We start from the raw sequence: 22,061 nt of genomic DNA, 5'->3' as shown, positions 1-22,061 counted from the left end.
AAAAAAAAAAACTATTTTCCAACAAATAAACAATATTTTATTTTAAAAATAAACACATTAGAATAAAAAATAATAAAATTTCATTAGCTTTGGAGTTGAAGTTTGTTTATGAAAAACATTTATCTGATTTTAATTATATTTCCTAACTATGCAAATATCGTAAATAGTGTTTGTTTATTTTTTTACAGTAAAAAAAACATTAATATGTTTAGTTAAAAAATTAAAAATAAATATATTTTTCAAATAAATTTCAAATAAATTTTTATATTAAAAATTACATAAATATAGATCTCTTATTTCCATTATTATTGTTGTCCAGCAATTCACAACGGGTATGATAAATAACAACTAAAGTATATAAAAAAAAACTATTTAAGCTTATTTAATATCTAAAGTATATAAAAAAAACTATTTAAGCTTATTTAATATTTTTCTAGTTTTTTAAACTACATGAAAGTTAACCCAATCAGTTTATTACATCTAAAAATAATATAAACAACCAGTAATAACATAATTTAACTAAAAAAATAAAAACAATATTTAAAAAAATATATATAAAAATAACAACATATTATATCTATCCTAGTTAGCCCATGATAAATACATTTAAAATAAATTAAAATAAACTATAAAACTTAATTTTCACTCAATCTAATATTAAAAATTAAAATTAAAAAAATAATTAAAATGAACCAAAACAACAATTCAAGCCAACTACAAAATTTGAAAAGTTTTTTTTTTTTTTTTGGACAAACCCTTATTACGAGATCTTGATCCTTGAGATCAAAACTGTTACTTCATCAAATTTCTTGTTCTTGAACTTCATGTATCCATATCTTACATCTTTGATGATTTCCATGAATGATTTTATTCTGCTGAAGCATATCTAAACCTCGCACACACATTTATATGTATTTGTTAAATCATTCGAAAACATAATTATCCAAATATAATATAATAAACTCTATGCAAATAAGATAAAACAAGAGTTTATGACAAGTTAACTTTTGAGCTCTTATTAAATACACTATAAAAAGGAAATCAAACAAAAAACAAGAAGTAGTAAGAGCAGCGAACAAAGTGAAATTAAAATCCGCATATTCTACAAACAGAATTGTATTTGCAACAGCTTGAAATGATAATAAGATCTCAAATGCAATCGCATATCTTTTCTGGATATGCCTAATGTAATCATCACAGGTTCACGACAACAATTCATCGAAAAACTAAATAGAGAAAGAAAAATGGTGCAGAAAAACCCACAGCCACCCAAATTAAATGTCCCATTTCACTTGAGAGGAATGAATCTGGAAGCGTGTGTCCAGGTCTTCCATGCATAACGGGCTTGTAAGAAACTGAGAACCCAGCAAGATAATGGCAAATCATCTCGGGCACAATGATCATATTTCTAAGATGAGTGCTGAAGGGCTCTCTGGCTTCTCACCATCTGGGGCCTCCCTTTTCGGTTCCAAGCCACCGAAAAACAGAGTAGACCACAGACTATACTCGAAATATACCATATCATGAGGGTTTAACCAGAAATTTAAAATTTTCTTGTAAGGCAACTTGATTTAGGGGCCAGCTTTAGAATCTCTCTTTCTAAATGGTCACAGTTTGATGCATTTATCACAAACAAGTCCCGAATGCAGCAATCTTTATCAATCACTTATTTTGTACAGCTTTACCAACGTAAATTGAAAATTCAGTGCCCTGCACATACATGCTTGCAAGCATGAAAGGGCATGGAAACATGCACACACTACATGCACACTGAAACTTGCACATGACATAACTTTTGCAGAAGTTATAACACAGAGGCAGTCATCAGAACTCTATTCAATTAGTAGCTATACATATCGTTTCTAGCTTCTATCGAATAAACCAGCCCTTCTGTTATGAAACCAAGAGCTTCTTTTTCGATAACTTTGTTAAGTTTTCAAAGTTCTCAAAAGCTTTTAATTATCCGGCAATGCATTCTTTAGGATGAAAATGAAAATTAGAAGGAAAAAATATTAACCTGTTTCTCTCGTACCCATACAGGGAATATATATGATTGGATGACTATCATGATGCTGACTCACATACTCGAGCAAACGGCCAAAAACACAATGAATTTTCTCAAGCAGAAAACCAAGATAAATGCTTGTTTTCTCATGTCATCAAACATTTATAGCTGAGAGAAGCCAGCAAGAAAGCAAAGCATGATTTCCTCTAAATCCTATCTAACTGATTCTAGCAAATTAACAAACGATTGATGGTCCACGAACATCATTTATTTTGGTTTATTTTTTGTCACAACTGCAGCCTTACCACCATACTTCACACGGTCTATTCTATGGCATGTACTAGCCACAATTTTCAAGCCACGTGATACGAAAGCGTAAACATATACATGAAGAAAAAAAATTAACCAGCAGCAGCAAATTTATCACATCACCAATAAGTCACAAGTCCCAATCTCGAACACCACGATTGCAATTGCAGATCGATCTTGATGAACACAAACAAGCGACAAAGACTGAAGAGATAAAGAAAAGAAAACACATCCCATAATGTGAAATGAACACATGATAACACTACTCAATACCAAATTGCACAGTGTGAATTGCTGTCTTATGAAGTCATAAGCAAATACAGAGAGATGTAGAAGAAAAGAAATTATCTTACAGCTTTACGCAATTTCTTGATCGATGCCATTGGCTTCCTCTTCACACCTCTTTGAAACCTGTCGTTGCAATAAACCCAAAACCCTGAACAAATTAAAAATAATGAGAACAAAAGAATGAGAACTAACAACCCATCTAAAATTTCTCCACTTTCTAATCCCAAAATCTTATTACCTGCAGCGAGCTCTGGAGGTAAAGAGCTTGACAAGTACATCGGTGGACATGTCAGGGAGAGCATCCAAATCAACGCCTCTATAACTGAACTTCTTAAAAGCTATCTTCTTTGGCTACCCTCTCGCCACTGGTACTTTCGTCTCCACACCCACCTGATAAAAAATATATATATGAGAAAGGAAGCCATTGAAGGAAGCAAGCGAGAGCAAAGGAGCGGAGATTAGAAAAAAAATTTGGACCATTTCTCGATTTGTGCGTGTCATCCTTGCGCAGGGGCCATGCTAATCTTCTCTGTATCGTTCCAATTTTATCGGATGTCCCCGAAGGGACAACCTGTCGCTTGTTCTTCGCCTACTTAAAGTTTTTATGTGTTCTCTAACCAGACGATGTGGGATATCTAGTCCCGTTGCGACTACACGTTTCGCTCAGTTGGGTTGGCTCTCAACTTGATTACGTCACCGGCAGGAAGCAGTTAATGAGCCTTGTCTTGAGGCGATGAAATGGTTTTAGATGTCGTGTCACCCACCAGTGTCGACGCCTTTTGCCAAATGGCGCAGTAACTACTGGTTTAATAAAAAAATAAAATTTACTTAATTAAGTTTAAAACATATTAAAATCAGTTTAAACAATAATTTGTTTCGATGTTCATAACAAATATCCTTTTATTTTGGTCTCAATTCTCAATATTATGTTAATATCTCTATACATAATTTATTTTAAAAAAAACATCAAAATAAAAAATAAAAAAATTTATTAACTTCAAAGTTGAAGATTGTTTATGAAAAACAGTTTCATAATTTCAATTATATTTTCTAGTTATGCAAATATCATAAATAGTTTTTATTTATTGTTTCATTATTTAGTTAAAAAAACATTGATGAAAATATAAAATAAATGCATCTTTATAATAGTTTTGAAGTAAACTTTTTATGCTTTCAAAATAAAAGGTATATTGAAATATATTTCTTTTATTTTCATTGTTTCTATTTCTATTGATGTCTTAAAATTATCTAGGTTTAGATAAAAAAATTTAAAATAAAAAAATTCAAGATTATTTAATATTTTTTAGTAAAAAAAATTTAAATCATATAAAAATTGATTCAATAATTTTTTATGACAAAAGTTTGATTTAAACAAATTTAAAATGATATTTTTTAAAAAAAATATTAAAACAATAATATATTAAATCAATCCCTGTTAACCTTTTAAATCTCCAACAACTCATGAGACTATAGTAACTCTATATAAAAAAAATCAAAACAAATTATAAAATTCAATTCTCAATTAACCTAATTTTCAATCAAACTAAAATTATAAAATAAAATTATAAAAAATAAAAAAAATAAAAAACAACCCAAAACCAACTCCATAAAGTCAAAAAATGTTTATTGGCCAACCCTCTTGATCCTTAAGATCGAAAACTGTTAATGTATTAAGTTTCTTGTTCTTGAACTTCATATATCCATACCTTTTTTTCTTAATGATTTTCTTGAATGATCCAAATATAATATCATAAACTTCATGTAAATAGGTTTTGAGATCGAGACAAGTTCATTTTTGGGCTCTTATCAAATACACTATAAAAAAGAAATCAAACAAAAAACAAGAAGTAGTAAGAGCAGCGAACAAAGTGAAATTAAAATCCACATATTCTACAAACAGAATTGTATTTGCAACAGCTTGAAATGATAATAAGATCTCAAATGCAATCGCATATCTTTTCTGGATATGCCTAATGTAATCATCACAGGTTCACGACAACAATTCATCGAAAAACTAAATAGAGAAAGAAAAATGGTGCAGAAAAACCCACAGCCACCCAAATTAAATGTCCCATTTCACTTGAGAGGAATGAATCTGGAAGCGTGTGTCCAGGTCTTCCATGCATAACGGGCTTGTAAGAAACTGAGAACCCAGCAAGATAATGGCAAATCATCTCGGGCACAATGATCATATTTCTAAGATGAGTGCTGAAGGGCTCTCTGGCTTCTCACCATCTGGGGCCTCCCTTTTCGGTTCCAAGCCACCGAAAAACAGAGTAGACCACAGACTATACTCGAAATATACCATATCATGAGGGTTTAACCAGAAATTTAAAATTTTCTTGTAAGGCAACTTGATTTAGGGGCCAGCTTTAGAATCTCTCTTTTCTAAATGGTCACAGTTTGATGCATTTATCACAAACAAGTCCCGAATGCAGCAATCTTTATCAATCACTTATTTTGTACAGCTTTACCAACGTAAATTGAAAATTCAGTGCCCTGCACATACATGCTTGCAAGCATGAAAGGGCATGGAAACATGCACACTGAAACTTGCACCCAAAATAACTTTTGCAGAAGTTGCACCACAGAGGCAGTCATCAGAACTCTATTCAATTAGTAGCTATTCATATCGTTTCTAACTTCTATAGAATAAACCAACCTTTCTGTTATAAACCCAAGAGCTTCTTCTTTAAGTTTTCGAAGTTCTTAAAAGCTTTTAATTATCCGGCAATGCATCATTCTTTAGGATGAAATTGTTTTCTCATGTCATCGAACATTTCTAGCTGAGAGAAACCATCATGAAAGCAAAGCATAATTTCCTCAAAATTCTATCTGACTGATTCCAGCAAATTAACCAATGATTGATGGTCCAGAACGTTACCAGCTGATTTATTTATTTTTATTTCATTTTTTGTCACAACTGCAGCCTTGACACCATGTCCTGTACTAGCCACGATTTTCAAGCCACATGATACTAAAGCGTAAACATACAAAAGAAAATAAAAAAATGACCAGCAGCAGCAAATCCAAATATCGAGCACCATGATTGCAATTGCAGATCAAACTTGATAAACGCAAACAAGAGACAAAAGGTGAAGAGATAAAGAAAAGAAAATATATCCCACAATGACAATTCACTACTCAATACCAAATTGCAGTGTGATTTGCTATCTTATGAGGTCATAAACAAATACAGAGAGATATAGAAGAACAGAAATTATCTTACAACTTTACGCAATTTCTTGATCAATGCCATTGGCTTCCTCTTCAAACCTCTCTGAGACCTATCATTGCAATAAACCCAAAACCCTAAACAAATTAATATCAACAAAAAATAAAAACATGAGAACTGAACTTCTTCAAGGAGAGCATCTAAATCAGCGCCTCTGAACTGAACTTCTTGAAAGCTCTCTTCTTTGGCTACCCTCTCGCCACTGTTACTTCCGTCTCCACACCCACCTGACATTTGAAAAAGAACAGGAGAAAGGAAGCCAGCAAGAGAGCAAAGCAGCAGAGATAAGAAAAAAAAATTTCGACCATTTCTCGATTTGTGCGTGTCATACTTGCGCAGGGGCCATGCTAATCTTCTCTGTATCGTTCGAATTTTATCGGATGGCCCCCCAGGGAGAACCTTCACATCTTAGCTTCCCCAATATAAACACTTCATGTGTTCTCTAACCAGACAATGTGGGATATCTAGTCCCGTTGCGACTAGGCGTTTCGCTCAGTTTGGTTGGCTCTCAACCTGATTACGTCACCACCAGTAAACAATTGGTGGGCTGGACTTGGGGCGATGAAATATTTCAGCCCCGCCTTGTTTTAGGTGTCACCCGCCTGTATCGACGCCTGTTACTTAATTCAGTTCAAGATATATTAAAATTAGTTTAAACTATAAAATTCTCAAAAACAAATATTCTTTTATTTTGGTTTCAATTCTTAATATTGTGTTCTTATTTTGACTTTAGGAGCTATTATTTTGAATTATACGATATATGAGAAATATTGTAGAAATATAACTAAAACGAAGAAAAGAGTGTCCGGAGTATACACCAAAATATGATTTCTCTTTTCTTTTCAAGAATTAAAGAGGGCTAGAAACCATTTTAAACTTTTGATCAAAGATTTTTAACTGTTATGAGACTGTTTAGCAAACAGAGAGCTGAACTGTGTGTATGTTCGGAACTCAAAATTCCCTAGCATGAAAATATAGAAAGAAAAGTTCTTTTGTTTTTCTTCAGATGTAGTGTTGTTTCCTTCTATTCTAAAATCAAGTTGTTAGTATTTATCTTTATTCTAAAAATTAGAAAGTTTTGAATTTAGACATTACACTTCATTGCTCTGAGCCTTCAACAAGGTTTTCTGCACCAACGCCATATCTCATTTATGCGACACTGCATTGATCTAAACAGCATTGACAGCATCGGAAAAAGGCTGGTGACCATGCTCCCCTTGTCCTGTACAGAATTTATCAAATGATTAAACACCAATGCTTTTTCTCTCATTCCCTGCATGATTGCGACATTTCTTGTTCGGTTGCTTGCAGTTCAATTATACTTCAACAGCAGAAAAGAGCAACTCTTTCGTTTCTTGACAGAGGTACATACAATGTGTCTGGAACAAGAAATCTACAATGGTTGCCAATATAATACGTTAAAGATGCTTCAGTACTGCCCAGCTTTTGGGCACACAGATTTGTTCATATTGTTACCTACTACTGAAACTACATAATTTTGTAGAGATTAATTCACGTCCTTCTTCGGATAATCAGTATGAAGAGGGTTGCATCGCCAGGGAAGAAGGCTGTAGCAGTGAAGCCAAAGAGTGTGAAATCGCTGACGGTGAAGAAAGGAGTGACCAAGAAGGCGAAGAGGTGAAGATATCCATTTAGGGTTTGTAGAGAGGGTAGTGATTGTAAGTTTGATGGATGACGGAGGAGAGTGATGCTAGTTCGTTAGCGGTAACAGAAATGTTATTTTTCAGGCTATTTTTAAGCTTCATTAAATTAAATATATGGTATTTTTAATCATTGTAATTTTAGTGTCTTTATATACATACATATATATATATATAGCGAAAAAATGTCATTTTCTGATGGTGTTCTTCAATGGCGTTTTGTCTAACGTGCGCTCTGTTTGTCAGCGTGCTGCAGCGATCAGTGATTGCTGATACGCAAAGGAATGTCATTCAATAATAATGGTTTTGTTTTTTATTAAAAGAAATGTAATTTTAATATATTTTTAATGAAAGGAATTCATTTTTGTTCTTTATAAACGAACATGTCTGCATGAGGGCAAATGTTATTTTTATTAAGAAAATGCGTGGTAAACATATCTCCTAGAAAAGATGGGTCTGGTCTTCCGCAGTGGCTCTCCTTCATGCCAAGTACAACTTCTGCGTGTTTTTGCTGAGGGAATTAAAGCAAAGCCTTTATGAGCCACCTGATTGATTACTTGGACAGCTGCAGTCTGGGCTATCCTTGCGGTTGCAGATGATCAAATTAGAACAAACAGTAGATGACATCTTGATCTGCGACTACTAAAAATTCATTAAATGGCCTCGTCATCGTTGGATTCAAGTGCTTAGTTGGTATGCCTGAATAGGGCTTGCTCCTGTTGAAGACTCCAGCCCCGAAAACTGTCCGATATCATGGCCTTCAAGAGTTTGGAATTCTTTGTTTAAACCAAGGGCGAATTCCTCCGGCCGAGCTCCACCACTTCGTATGTAATCTGCAATCTGCATCACAAGCCCAATCTTGCATTTACTTTTTAATAACAATTATCTTAGGGCAACTAAGGCTATGAACTTCGAGTTCAAAACTCATTTTTAAGTGCATTGGCAAACGATAATCAAATGGGATAATCATGCTGGTGTTGTTGCTTACGTGATTGGCAAGAGCCATCCCACTCAAGGCTGCAGACTCCAAATTTGAACCCAGCAGCCAGTCACCACATATACCAGCCCTTCCATGAGGGTCGAATATGCATGGGATTCCTGGAGTGTTCGTTGGAAGGGCTGCACCCCTGCACCACAAAGAAGATAGAGGATAAATTTAAGGACCAACATTTCCATGATATTCTGAATTTGACGAGAACTCCCGCACACGGAGAGAAGTGGTCAAATTATTCCCAAATGTCAGTGGCATAAGTTCATTTCTCCAGAAAAGCTGTAAGGTCCTCAAAATGCTTCAAACGGTTGGCAAATATCACAAGCTTTACAATGGTGTCTCAATGAAGTTATGCAAATGAAACCCCGCAACTCTACTAAGCATGGTATCCATAAGAAAGTCATATTACCATAGCTGGACACGAGAATAAATGGGCTGTTGAAGTGAGTCTTTTGGTAGTCCAAGTGCAGCTTCAACACCCTCAAGCATGCCCGTCTTCACCTTTTCTGCTGTTGCAGTTGGGATATTTTCCTAAATATCACATTTGTGGCAATTACCACTATCAGGAAAAAGTTTACTCATCATATTCAAACCTTAATACTCCAATAAGAAATACACATGGCTTAATTCAAATTTCATTTGGACAATTAGAGAGACTACTCATATATGTTAATGTTTCCAGTCTTTGATTTTCCACTTTATTGAATGTCTCTACCCAAAGCTGAAGGCTAGATTTCCAAAATTTAGGCTTGCATAATTCAACCATTACACAAAGGCTTAGGTCAGGTTGAATACTTGAATTCTCTTCATCACGTTTTATCCGTTTTTCATGATGGAAGAAAAGAAGTAGAAGAGCCTAACCTGTGGAACCTTGTTCCTCTTTCCGTAAGCTGCAGTGCTAAAAAAGGTCCAACAGTGAGGACTATTGGTTTTAGAACCCAAAAGCTTTGCGGAGTTGTTCCCCATCCATGAGAGAGAATCAACTCCTTTCACAAAGGCTCCCTCAAAGGGAGTTGCACCGGTTGGAATAGGAAGGGGATCGTCAAATGCTGCCAGCAGGGCCCATATGGAGCTCAATCCTAGCGTCTACAAAAACAGAAAGGTCAAATCAATATTTCAAAACTTACAGGCAATATAGAAGTTAGTAAAGATGAAGCATAGGCTACCTTACAGTGAATAAACAAGACAGTTTAGAATATACCTTCATTTGTCTTGCAATGAGAGGCAAGCCTGATGATGCAAGCAATCGATTTGCACATTTTCCTGTCAATTCAATAAAAAAGTTACTGCTCCCGAAAGCCATGGGTGTATTGCACAGAACGATAGCAAGCAATTAAAGATGGTAAATAGTGATTGACAGTCCATGAACCACCAGGAAATAAGATTTATAGATTCATTAAGATCCACTAACCAAGTATTACCAATGAAAAAGTAGAGAACAGCATGCTTTCAAATCTTCAATGTGTGCTTATGTTTACACAGAACAGAAAGGAAACTACACTCAAACTAATAGATTTTATATTGATAGCAGAACAAGTGATGCAAGCACACTGTTATCAGTATATGGGATTGCAAACTGTGAAACACATTCATCAGTAAGCCCGATTCACCTGTTCTAACCCATAAGGTTTCAGTTCAGTTCCTATTATTCCATCCTATATTCTTCACTAGATGAATTTGAATGATGAAACCACATGTCACCTATTCGCTTGTGATTTTATCCAGTTTTTTCTTCAACTCTCCAGAAGAAATACAAGTGAAAACATTAGATGCTTGCTTGGCTCTTTAAAATACTAGCCACATTAGAAGAATATCAAAATCCAGTTGGTCAGTATGCATTGTTGTGTAACTATACAACCAATCAGTGGTAAATATGTCACAGTTTACAGCAAAAACAATGGGCCCAGTCTAAACTGATTTAAACTCCAAATACCATTTCACTCACAAACTCATAGAGAACTTTTCTCACTTTCTTCCCTGAAAAATTAATCTGTCTACGCCATGTTTACAACTATTACAAAGCCAATCTGGGACTTGGACCAAGGTAGAAAGTATTGCCAGGTTGTCAGCCAGTGCATACCCAAAGTAGCACTTCACGATCACGAACCACATGGGGCCATAAAAACCCGACCAAAATTAGTTTTATCACACCTTCACTAACTTTGAAGCAACCCAGGGCTGAACAAAATGCAATTACCTCCGTTTGTTAAAGCTACACTTTCCAGACAAAGAGACATTCAGGCTAGTCCTAATGTCCTATCTCTAAATAGAAAAGATATCAATAATCTTCATTTCAAGACACTCAAGCAACAGAAATGCATTAGAAAAATCATTGAATTCATGTGTTGGCCAAAGTAGAATAACACATCTACTTCAGCATAAAGAAAACATAGTACAGCACTCATAAGTGTTCAAAATGTATTTATTTTCTCTTGTTCTAAAGGTACCCCTTCTACTTATTGGGCTGTCACCCTTGTGATAACGTGTCAGAAATTTAATGAAATGCAAAAGCTTTTTTTTTATGGTAAGAATAATAAAATGCTGAGATATGGCCAGAATAGATAAATGAAGGAGTACAAAAGCAAATGAGAGAGATGTTGATTCACCATTATGTGCTATAACAATGATATCAAACTGCCCACAAGGTTTTCCATTCTCGCTCAAGTGCCACATCCCATTAAATGGTTCGAGTTTACTTATCCAGCAAGGTCTCACCACATTAACCATGCAAGTCTGCAGCAAGAATCAAGAATCTGCTTAGCAATGACCTCAAGGATATCATAGATAGAGAAAGAGCGGTACTATAAGTACCAAAGAAACTATGTTAATGGCTGCTGCTTTATTTGTTCAATAAAATTTCACCTTTTCATTTCTCATGATAAGGGTAGTTGAAAGCTGATGAGAAATCAACAAAATGACGAGTAGCTAACAAATTGGCAAGAAAGCAACAAAATGATCGATCACCTGAGATAGTATTGAGTCAGCAAGAGAGCGCATTCCGTTAACGCTGATATATCTTGGGGTTGAAGAAGAAAATGGAACAAATTGACCTCCCACTTCAAGCTCTCCAATTATACCTTGCCACTGTCGAACTAGACCTTTCTCCAACCAGTCATCAACCAACTCAGAAAATCGAGGATCACTCACAGTAAAGAACTGCGCCGCATGATCAAATATCAATGGTTGTGGATCAATTACTCTAGTTCCCATCCTCCCTCCCAAACCATGAATCCCCTGAAATAGCATAGCTTGTGAAAAACCCAACATTTTATCAACTTTTTTTTTTTATCTGCAGGAAATAGAGTCCAAATGTCTACTGAACTGAAATATGTGTAAAATAAGAATGATATTGTTTTCATTCTGCAAAGCAAAAGCATAAACACATATGCAATAAAATTAATCTAATATTAAACCATGCAGCTACGACTATCAGAACTTAATAATTACTATTAATCATTTGATTATTTGAACAATTATTCATTCTAGAAGATATAAACAAACATAAAAAACATTGAAGCTTTTTTTTTCTTTGTTTCGATTCATTTAGCATACAATTAAGTAAAGGAATGTCACTGCCTTAACTTTATACAAATGTATGAATCTCCTTCACAGAAAAAAAAAATTAAATTCTAAAATGCAAGTATACAGCCTTTCTTGTAAGCATTCACAACACAAAATATCCACAAAGTAATAAAAAAAGAAACCCAAATTGAGAAAACAGTGCTAAAAGGAAATAACTGACCAACCGTGTCAAAAACAGTGGACTTGACCCCTCTTTTCTCCAAACTCAAAGCACAAAGCAGACCAGCCATTCCACCACCAATAATCCCTACATGAGGATCGCTTGATAATTGAGCAGTGAAAGTAACCTGTTCTTGAATGAATGTTTTCTTGAGAACTGACCTTCTAGAGGTACCATATGATGATTTCCTGGTTTTCTTGGATGTGGGTTTGCGACCATCCATGGTGGGGTTTTTGTTGTTTGGTTTAGAAATGGTGCAAGTGAGAGTTTTTATGGGTTCGGAGCGTGAAGTTGAGAGTGATTTTTTATGGGTTTTGATTTTGAGAGGTTGGAGAGTAAGAGAAGAGAGAAAGGAAATGGAGGGGATTGAGTGAACCAGAGTGGCCATAGTTTTTGGAGGGAGAGGAGAGAGATATGGAGAGGCCTCAAAAGCTTAACAAGAGGCATCAAGTACATAAGCATTTCCTTCCATATTTTAACGTGAGGAGTACTATCAGCCGTCTCTTGTCCTAAAATTTTAAACTCGAGGAAAAACTGCCTTGGATAGTTGCCTTGCATGTCCATGTGTTTACCCCTTAATAATTTTCAGAAAGCTACCATGTTAAATTTTAATATTTTGTGGAGATTAAATCATCCTTTTAAAATGATTAGAGGTTTGAAGTTAATTATTCGGATGAATTTCTTACCCCTTAGGCGAGGTTGGCCTGCTTTTTTTTACCGAATTGGAGAGATGCTCTTGGAAGTTCAAGGATACATAGTTACATACCACATGGCTGTAAAAGCATGCACTAATTAACGAGACCCTGTGGCTAGAGACTGCTCAACGTATATGCAGATGGCGGCAACCAAATCCTCAGCAAGTCCTGTTACGAAATCACCCAAACCCACCTTTTGTCCCTCCCTTTAGACATGACTGCCGCTCGTCTACCTTATTGGAGGTGTGTATCGACACTAGTCAGAATATTGAATGGTCATGCAACCATAGTCAACTCTGGGGATGTGAATATTACTTGCAGCAGATTCCAACATTGTATCAGTTCTACGTCTAGACTACACTTCCGAAGTTTACAAGGGTTGATATCCGTCAGAAATCGAATTTTCAAAGCACGGCAATGACAGAAGATAAGATTACAGATAGAACAGCCTACGAGTAGAAACTTCATTCAAACATCAAAAACCTCGCCCCGTGTACAATATAATATAGCAGTTACGAAAGTAGAGGGTTCTACAAGTTACATGTTTCAAAATGAAGAAAACAACCAACTAACCTGACCAAAACTAGTGCCTTGAGTTTCCAAATAACATACGCAGGAAACCCTCTTGGGTGAAAATACATCAGACGAAAACAACAGATTCGGTCCATATTAGAATCAGTAACTCTTTTGATAACATGATATGTACTGATAACTTACATAACATATACAATTCACAGACACAAACGGTTTGGAAAGGGGGAAAAAGGTTAAGAGAAGAAGAAAAAGAAAAGGTCATCTCAGCTGAAAAGTAGGCTATCTCCTCTCCAAACATCCAATATGATGATTAAAGCAAATTCAAGATGTTTTCCCACTTAAGAGTTAGTAAAAACCAGCAGTTCATGACTGAACAGATATGTCTGCATTTGTTGGCCCAGCAATCTTCTCAGGATCTGCTTTCATTGCAACATGATCCTGTTTAGATCGGTCTTTGACTTTGCGGATGCCATTAGCAGTCTGTGGACTTATCTGAACCTTAGCTTTGGCAGTGTTGGCACCAGTTGAATGCTTGTGGCTACCAATGCTGTGGCGATGGCGAGCACAATGTTTGCCCACTTCCTCCTGAGATGTTCGAACTGCATCACTGCAGCTTTTTCTCCGGTTTAGTTTCGGTGATTGTGGTCGAGTCAATGGTAACTGGAACCAAACAAAAAACAAGAACTGAATTATTTTGGCATTAAAAAAAAGCTGCCAGTAGATTTAAATCAGCAGCCTTACACCACTGTGCATCACACTAGCAAATAACAAAATCATAAGCATTTTTAATTTCTGGCAGTTGCGAACCATGAAGCTTGAGACACCATGGCAGAATGCTCTGCGCCTTCAAAATATTCCCCCCTGAAAAAAATCCTAGTTGCATGCCACCTTCCCTAGCTTTTCTTATACGGTCCAAAGGTTTTAACCAACTGTGGTCTTGAACAAAATTCAGACTCGGTTCAGAGAACAGACTTCTTGCCTGAATGCTCTGAATAAAATACTGTTCCATGGAAATAGGTAAATTGCATTTTGAATGAACTAATTAGACCAGTGCATCTGGTATCCTCTATTTGTCGTGAATTATCTATGAAGTGCTGCATGGATTTTTGCTAGTTTCATTTAATGTTTAAATCCAAGAACCAGCAGAGAACTAAGAACACTATCTGGAAGAATACCTTCTTGAGTTCAACTTGTGGTGGAGGTGGCTCATAGTAGAAACTGGGCACTGGATTTGCTTTGTACAGCATGCTCTTTCTAAGCTGCTTGATGGCTGCTTCTTGCTCTTCCTAGAATGAAGGCAGAGAAATTCACTGGGATGTTAATTGGGAAAAAAAAAAAACATCATAGTCATCGACTACCTATCCACAAACTTGCATAAAGAAAAGAGTATACCTTGGTCCTTGCCTCAGCCTGGCTTCGCTCTTTCTCCAATGCTCGGTGCTTCTCTTCCAATTTTGAATAATACTAAATAACAACAATACAACAATAACAAAATCAACAGAAATCCATCAGTTAAGAAAAAGAAGAGCAGACAAAGTTTTATATAACCATTATGTTAGGAAGATACCTCTTTCCGCTTCGCTGCACGTTCAGAAGACCTAAAAGTTGGGGCAGTTCCAACAGTTACAGATTTAACAGTTCGTACAGATGCAGAAGTGCTACACATAGCTAAGGATAGCCAATCGGTAAAAATATATAGCCAAAATATAGTTGCATTTATTCTATAAAATTTCAAGCGGTTTTAATTTTTTGGCAGAAAACACAGTTTAAAACCCTGAAAATATCAAGTGCCTTAAATCAGACAAAGGATACGATGAGGTCATGGACCAACTATCTTCTTCATCAAGATGCTTCTTGTTATCAGGTTGCCAAGGCTTCCTTGCTGTAGAAGGTGAATTTTGCTGAAGGAAAGAGCATGATTAATATCAGTGAAAATGTCAAATACAAATACATGACAAACATGCTTTTTTTTCATGTGTATTTGTGTGTCCGGGTGGGGTGAGTTGGTCAATGGTGCTCTCCAAATGCCAAAATGAATTAAGCTTCATGGTTTTTCGTACCAGTTAACTTGAAGGTATGCAAAGGAAGTGAATCATATTTATAAGCGAGGGTTTGAGATATATTAGCTATATGTATCTTTCTGATAAATCTGTTGTCAGGTAACAAGCTCGACAAAATTATCCAAGGAATGGACATCCCCAACTAAATTAAGTAACGATGCATGCAATCGCACCCACAAAATATCACCAGGAAAAGCAAGTAGAAAACAGCATGTGCATTGAAACAGAAACAGAAAGTCTCACTAGTTCTCCAAGCATGTGTTCCAAATATCTTAAAAGATAATCTCTTCATTCCAAAAGAAAGATGTTTTCAAAATTTTGAAAAGAGATGAACACGAGCTGTGTTCTGCTTAGAGAAATTCACAGTCACTACTCACTAGAGTTTACTTCAAAATGATAGATTTTCCTTTTCCCTAACCCTACAGCACAAGGTAAGCATAAATGTAGCTTATCTACATGTCAGGTTTGTTTCCAAATTCCACTTATAAAGATAGACTTGGCTTAATCTGACATGGAAAGATAATGAGTTCATTATAGCAGTTATTATCAATTTCAACCAAGTCATCGAGTATGACAACAGCATCCACCAAATGCAATGTCGAAAGTTCCAATTACCTGTGAATTTTTCATACTAACAGGGGACTGTGTATTGTTCGAATTTGTGGAACTGTTCCCACCAACATGCTTGTCATTTGCCAGAGCAAATGGCTGGGGGACAGTTTGATGAGCACGATGAGCATGTTTATTTCCATCAACACCAGTTTTTGGTGAGGGAGAACTGGAATTTTTATCATCACTCAATTTCTGAGCTCCAGGTTTCTCATCTTTTCCATCATATGGGTCAGCATCAACATTTGTGCTTTTGACACCAAGCACATCTTGCTTCTCTGATTTTTCAGCAGTTTCTTTCTCCACATACTCCTTTGCTTCAATGACAGCTTTTGAAAGTTTTGGAGAAAGATGTACTTCATCATGAGATACGCCATGAAACTTCGCTGCAAGACCATTTGGCTTCTTATCCATGTCTGCACGCTGAAGTTCTCGCCCCATCAAACTGCACGAAAAAATAATCTTGATATCATGATGCTTCACAAAGAAGACATTTTTAATTCATGAAAAAGAATCACTTCCTTAAAATAAAACCAAAACGGCCTGTAAAGCAAGAACTATTTGCATGTGGTGCCAAAAGGTTTCAAATTCTGTTATTGCTTTGAACAATTTTTTTGAAACAAATAGTAACTGCCAGATGTGTAAAATTCAACCAAGAAACCTAAACACGTCTATCCGATGATGGTGCAAGACAAATCTCAGTGTTTGAATTGAAGAAAAGATGGCATATCTCATTGCAAAAGCAATGGATATTTAAACAGTCAAACAGATACGCCGAGGAAAAAAAGAAAGAAAGAAACAGAAAGTTAAAGCTGGAAAGAGAAGATCTACAAATAACTAACCATGGAAAAATAAGTACAGGAGGATTAAGACAACCAGTTTAGAACAGGATATAATGTGCAGAGAACTCTTGAATCCAAAAAATATAAATTATAACTCAAAGAACCCCAAAAAATTATGTGAAAAGTGAAATTCCTTGTAAAGCTATGAACATCAGCACTCTTTATGTATGCTCTAGTAGGTATCGGTTAGTTGTCCAACTAGCTTGATTTTTATCAAATTCCATGCCTTGACATCAACCACTACATCTGCTTAGGGATAACTAACTTATCGTCTAACTAATTAAAAAATTATTTTTCTTTAAAAAGTAAATAAAATACTCTTTACACTGTAATTTCATCAAAATTTAAGTGGGTGATCAAAGAAAATAAGGGATCAAATCGCAGCAAACCAGCACAGTATCCCCCCCCCCCAGACAGAACCAACTCCATATAATTATAAAATTCAAGAAACAGAAAAGCAAAGGGAATGTGTTGAAACCAAAAAAAAAATCAATTGAAGATGAGAGAAAGAAAGCAGATACAGAGGGCCAGAAACAGATTATCAATTTTTGTTTGTTTAAAAAAGAAAAACATTTCTCGAGTTAGGAAGACTCCTTAAAAAGAGATACAAAGAGGAGGTCCAATTACCATATAAATAATCATACAACTCAAAACAACACCATAGCCACCACCAACTTCGTTCAATGACTAGAAAAAGAAAACCATTAAGATCCCAAAATCCCCATATTCCTACAAAAAAAAAATACACAAAGAAATGCATGCAAAACAAAAGGAACACATCATATATATGAAAGAAAAGAGAAAACAAACACAGCAAGAAGAAGAAGAAGAACAGAAACACCAGCAAAGGACTCAAACTTTATATCATCAAAACCAAAACAAATAGTCTCACAACTTGGAAACCACCAGAAAAATGTAAGACTAAATATTGCTAGGATCTCTCTATTCTAACTAACCAACAAAACCCCTTTAAAAATGGACTAAAATTGATAAAGACAACATTTTTTAACCCAGAACAAAAAAACCCAAAAGGCAGAAATTCAAGAGGAAACCATTTGTGAGGAGAAAAACCTTAAAGAAGCAGTGAATGAAAAAGATCAAAGAAACAACCTTTTAGATCAAGCTACATTGTTTTTTGTTTACAAAAACAGAAACAGAAGACAGAAACCCAGATGAAACAACTAGAATGTGATAAGATTTCATACAATTCAGGTCCGATCTGGCAAGATCTTGAGCTTCCCACCTCTCTCGCTCTCTCAAAAAAGAAAACAAAGCCAAAATGTTTTCTGTGATTTTGCTTTTTAATAGCAAAGAGAGGCTTTTTTTTTTTTTTAATGTTGAGCTGTTGGGTTTCATACGTAGATAGCAGTTTTTTCCGTTTTGACGACGTTACTTGACGGCGTGGTTAAATATTCTGTGATTTTATTTGAAAAGGGAGAGAGGGAGGTGGATAATGTGATCTTCTATACCCATGCCTTCGATAAATCCGTGATTAATTTTACTAATTCTATAAATGAATCAGTGTCTTCTTTCTTTTACAAATAGGTCCTTAAACAATATTGGTAATGTTCATTCATAATTGATTAGTGGACTTTGATGTTGTTGTTTCGAAAAACAAATTCAGGCCCTCTCAAACTATTGGCATGTTATACTTCGATTAATATATTCTCATAAATAAAATTAAATATCATGATATATAACTTAAAATCAAATCCTCATAAATTAAATTAATCTCTTCTTAATTACAAATAATATTATCAGAATTTTCAAGCTTTTTTATAAAAGATTCTTTAATTTTATTGCATGATGCATATGTGTATAATATTAGATTGTGTAATTTAATTCAAACCCATATAGTCTAAGTTTACTCAACACTTTACAATATTTATATTTATTATTCTAGTTTTAACTAGTTAGTTTTGCTGTTGGCATGGTAATATTAGATGTAAGAGATATAAAATATAAAAATATAAATAATTACTAGTTACTCCATGTTTAAACGCTATATATTAATTAATTACTAGATTTCTCAAGTCTTTGATAAATATCTTGTAATAATTTATAAAACATATGTATACCTACATCCTAATTCATTTTAAGTATATACCTATAAATTTACACACTAAATGTGAAAATATAATTATTCATAAATCTAAATTTTAAATTTCAAGTGCAATATTATATTTTTTTTATCATAAGAAATAACAAGGAGAAGAATTCAAGTTTACATAGAACTATATTCAAGCCTCCTGGGGAATTTGTAAAAAGAAAAGGGATGGAATTTTCAATTTTTCAAAATTCATGCCCTCGATTGAAAAATGTCTTAAATCTCATTTTCATTTTATTTTTGGTCCACAAGGTTGACTGCAACGCAGTCATGTAAACGGCGTTAGACGACGGCAAAGTTGCGCCGACGTGGTGGTGGCGACACATAGCGCCAAAAAGTCCAACGTCCGCAGCACAAATCTCATTCAAAGATTTTCGGTTCCTTCTTTTTTTGTTTTTTCCATTTATTTTTACTTTAATTTATCTATTTATATATTCCTCAGGGGCTGTTTGTCGGAGATTCTTCTTCCAGGGATGATAATTTATTTTTTGCCCTTTATCTTTAGGTTTTTGTTTTTCTAGCCCTTCTTTTTAGGGTTCTTTCGTCGTTATATTTTTCATTGCAATTAAGGTCACAAAAGTAACTTCAAGGGATAGGAACTTTTTTATTTTCTTTTTAGTTGAGATGTGCAGAAAGTATATTTAATAAAATTAATTTTAATTAACATATATGTTAGCTAGCTCAAAAATATCTCCGACCATTTAGTAGTATCCTAAATTATTTTTTATATGCAAAATTATGTCCCATCACATGATATTACATAAGTTTTTATGCTTTTAAATAATTTTACTTTTAAATAATTTTTTTGCAATATTTCTAGCTTGAATTTAAACTCAAAATAATAAATGGAAAAGGAAACATGGTGATATTGTATTAACAAAATTAATTGCCTTATATACTAAAAATATTTTGCAATTAAATATTTATTAAAATGATATACTTTATATTTATTTTTTATTTTTTATATTAATATTTTAAAATCACCTAAAATATATAATAATAAGCCTTTGATTTAAACATGTTGGACGAGGCATGTAGGCATTGCATGCACGTACTGCAGCTACTGTTATAAACAAGCAGATGCTCATTTAATATTTTTTCGGACAAAACAATAATAATAATAATAAGCCTTTGATTTAAACATTGCATGCCCGTACTACAGCTACTGTTATAAACAAGCAGATGCTCTGGCTGCTCTTATAGTTTAATGCTAGTGATTGTGCTGATAGATTCTTCATTTAGTGCTGGTGGCACCCATGACATGCACATCTATCAATGGCAGAATATATAATTTCATGGCAGGTAGCAGGACTCTATCTGGGAGGGAATGGAGGGAATTAAGAAATGAAAATCTCACTGTACGTAGGGAGAAGATGGTGCATGCCTTTGATTCTCACAAGGAGATCTTGACCTAATTTGTACGGTTGGTTTAGAAGTTTAATTAAGTATTACTCTAAAAAAACATGAGGTTTTTTTTATGAGGCGTTACTGTTTATCCTTTTATCTATTATTTTGGATGGGTTGTGCAAATTTTTATGTTTTTTATTTAATTCTCAAGTTTTCTTTATGATTTAATCATACTTAAAAACCAATTAATTTTAATTTTTTATAAAAATATAAAATAAAAAAAGAGGGTTCAAAATAAAAAAGAAACGTCAAACATGGGTGATATGCTATAAGCTTTACAAAAGATACACTCTGGTCCTTAAACTTTAAAAATCATGTAAATTATATAATTTCAGCAACTTAATATTTTTTTAAATCAGTTTTGATACAAAAATTTATTTTTGTTATTTCATTAGTTTCTAGTTAAGAGATGCAAGAGAGAGGCTACGTAAATTCTAACATTAAAGAAACAAAAATATTGTCGATGCTGATTTAGGGTACTAAAATAAACACTATTCATGTCAAATGATTTTATTTGACAATAAAAGTTTTTATTAGATGTTTTTTACTTTTAAAACTTGCAAAAAAACATATCTAAACCCAGGTTGATTTTTGGATTTAGGTTGGTTTCAGTTTCTAGAACGGTTTTTAAGGTCATGAACAGGTTTGTCATGATTCTTGCAATAATTTATAGATGTATTTGATCAAAAACAAGTTTCTGGATAAAAAATCTTAAACTTCAATTTCTCAACCAGAACAATCACTAGATATATATAAAAAAAAGAGGGTTCAAAATAAAAAAGAAACGTCAAACATGGGTGATATGCTATAAGCTTTACAAAAAATACATTCTGGTCCTTAAACTTTAAAAATCATAAAATCATGCAAATTATATAATTTCAGCAACTTAATATTTTTTTAAGTCAATTTTGATATAAAAATTTATTTTTGTTATTTCATTAGTTTCTAATTAAGAGATGCAAGAGAGAGGCTGTGTAAATTCTGACATTAAAGAAACAAAAATAGTGTTGACGCTGATTTAGGGTACTAAAATAAACAATATTCATGTCAAATGATTTTATTTGACGATAAAAATTCATATTAGATGTTTTTTACTTTTAAAACTTGCAAAAAAACATATCTAAACCCAGGTTGATTTTTGGATTTAGGTTGGTTTCAGTTTCTAGGACGGTTTTTAAGGTCATGGACAAGTTTGTCATGATTCTTGCAATAATTTACAAGTGTATTTGATCAAAAACAAGTTTTTGGATAAAAAATCTTAAATTTCAATTTCTCAACCAGAACAATCACTAGAATCTAAACAAATCAAACAACGTGTCATTTGTTTTAATAAACAATTTGTTGTTTAAATTGTTTTTTCAAAAAACAATTTAGGACAAATGGCATATTATCCATTCTAGTTGCAAACAAAAAAATCAAGAGCTCAATCACACGGGCCCTAATAAAATGGCTCTGGTGGGCTACCTAGGCTCAAGTAGCGCCTAGCGTTTGCTTCTTTTTTTTTATTGTAAATATTTTAAAATTAATTATTCCTTTTTATATAGTTTTTTCTTATTTTTTAAATTTATATTTAAAT

General features: G+C 34.0%; 3 protein-coding genes across 7 annotated transcripts in view; all 3 read right to left on the bottom strand.

Moving 5' to 3' along the window:
* The window catches only part of LOC105131212 (40S ribosomal protein S15-like), a 21,063-nt gene extending 14,927 nt beyond the window's left edge, over positions 1-6,136 (bottom strand). Inside the window, exon 1 of the mRNA XM_011034083.1 lies at positions 5,970-6,136. Coding sequence (XP_011032385.1) covers positions 5,970-6,071 — 102 coding nt within the window. The 5' untranslated portion in view covers positions 6,072-6,136. The remainder of the gene's footprint in view (positions 1-5,969) is intronic.
* A 1,754-nt stretch (positions 6,137-7,890) lies between these two features.
* LOC105131208 (FAD/NAD(P)-binding oxidoreductase family protein) lies at positions 7,891-12,694 on the bottom strand. 2 transcript variants are annotated; one of them, XM_011034078.1, is made up of 8 exons: positions 12,236-12,694; positions 11,454-11,723; positions 11,096-11,222; positions 9,691-9,752; positions 9,351-9,575; positions 8,899-9,020; positions 8,487-8,625; positions 7,891-8,338 (listed from the first exon to the last, which is right to left on the bottom strand). In XM_011034078.1, exons 1-8 carry the CDS (start codon positions 12,617-12,619, stop codon positions 8,177-8,179), a joined length of 1,491 nt encoding a protein of 496 aa, XP_011032380.1. In that variant the 5' UTR covers positions 12,620-12,694; the 3' UTR covers positions 7,891-8,176. The 2 variants fall into 2 exon arrangements, with proteins under 2 accessions (XP_011032380.1, XP_011032381.1); XM_011034079.1 differs by having other exon boundaries at positions 12,232-12,319.
* A 672-nt stretch (positions 12,695-13,366) lies between these two features.
* On the bottom strand, positions 13,367-18,294 carry LOC105131207 (protein WVD2-like 1). 4 transcript variants are annotated; one of them, XM_011034076.1, is made up of 8 exons: positions 18,177-18,294; positions 17,599-17,658; positions 16,136-16,574; positions 15,273-15,361; positions 15,028-15,118; positions 14,853-14,924; positions 14,636-14,746; positions 13,367-14,120 (listed from the first exon to the last, which is right to left on the bottom strand). In XM_011034076.1, exons 3-8 carry the CDS (start codon positions 16,568-16,570, stop codon positions 13,824-13,826), a joined length of 1,095 nt encoding a protein of 364 aa, XP_011032378.1. In that variant the 5' UTR covers positions 16,571-16,574; positions 17,599-17,658; positions 18,177-18,294; the 3' UTR covers positions 13,367-13,823. The 4 variants fall into 4 exon arrangements, with proteins under 4 accessions (XP_011032378.1, XP_011032376.1, XP_011032377.1 ...); XM_011034074.1 differs by lacking the exon at positions 17,599-17,658 and adding an exon at positions 17,106-17,217 and having other exon boundaries at positions 16,136-16,576; XM_011034075.1 differs by lacking the exon at positions 17,599-17,658.
* Between the last annotated feature and the right edge of the window lie 3,767 nt (positions 18,295-22,061).

Source organism: Populus euphratica, unplaced genomic scaffold (genome assembly GCF_000495115.2).
Source record: "Populus euphratica unplaced genomic scaffold, PopEup_1.0 scaffold103.1, whole genome shotgun sequence".
NCBI classification, from domain to species: domain Eukaryota; kingdom Viridiplantae; phylum Streptophyta; class Magnoliopsida; order Malpighiales; family Salicaceae; genus Populus; species Populus euphratica.
This window is presented reverse-complemented; position numbering and strand designations above follow the sequence as displayed.

Coding starts and splice junctions, on each gene's coding strand:
- LOC105131208 (XM_011034078.1), bottom strand. CDS start 12,619: ATGGCCACTCTGGTTCACTCAATCCCCTCCATTTCCTTTCTCTCTTCT. Junction 9,753..11,095: donor CATTGTTATAGCACATAATG/GTGAATCAACAT, acceptor TTGAATTGACAG/GAAAATGTGCAAATCGATTG. Junction 8,626..8,898: donor TATTCTCGTGTCCAGCTATG/GTAATATGACTT, acceptor TTTGTGGTGCAG/GGGTGCAGCCCTTCCAACGA.
- LOC105131207 (XM_011034074.1), bottom strand. Junction 15,362..16,135: donor TTAGTATGAAAAATTCACAG/GTAATTGGAACT, acceptor TCTTTCCTTCAG/CAAAATTCACCTTCTACAGC. Junction 14,121..14,635: donor CACAAGTTGAACTCAAGAAG/GTATTCTTCCAG, acceptor GTTTGGTTCCAG/TTACCATTGACTCGACCACA.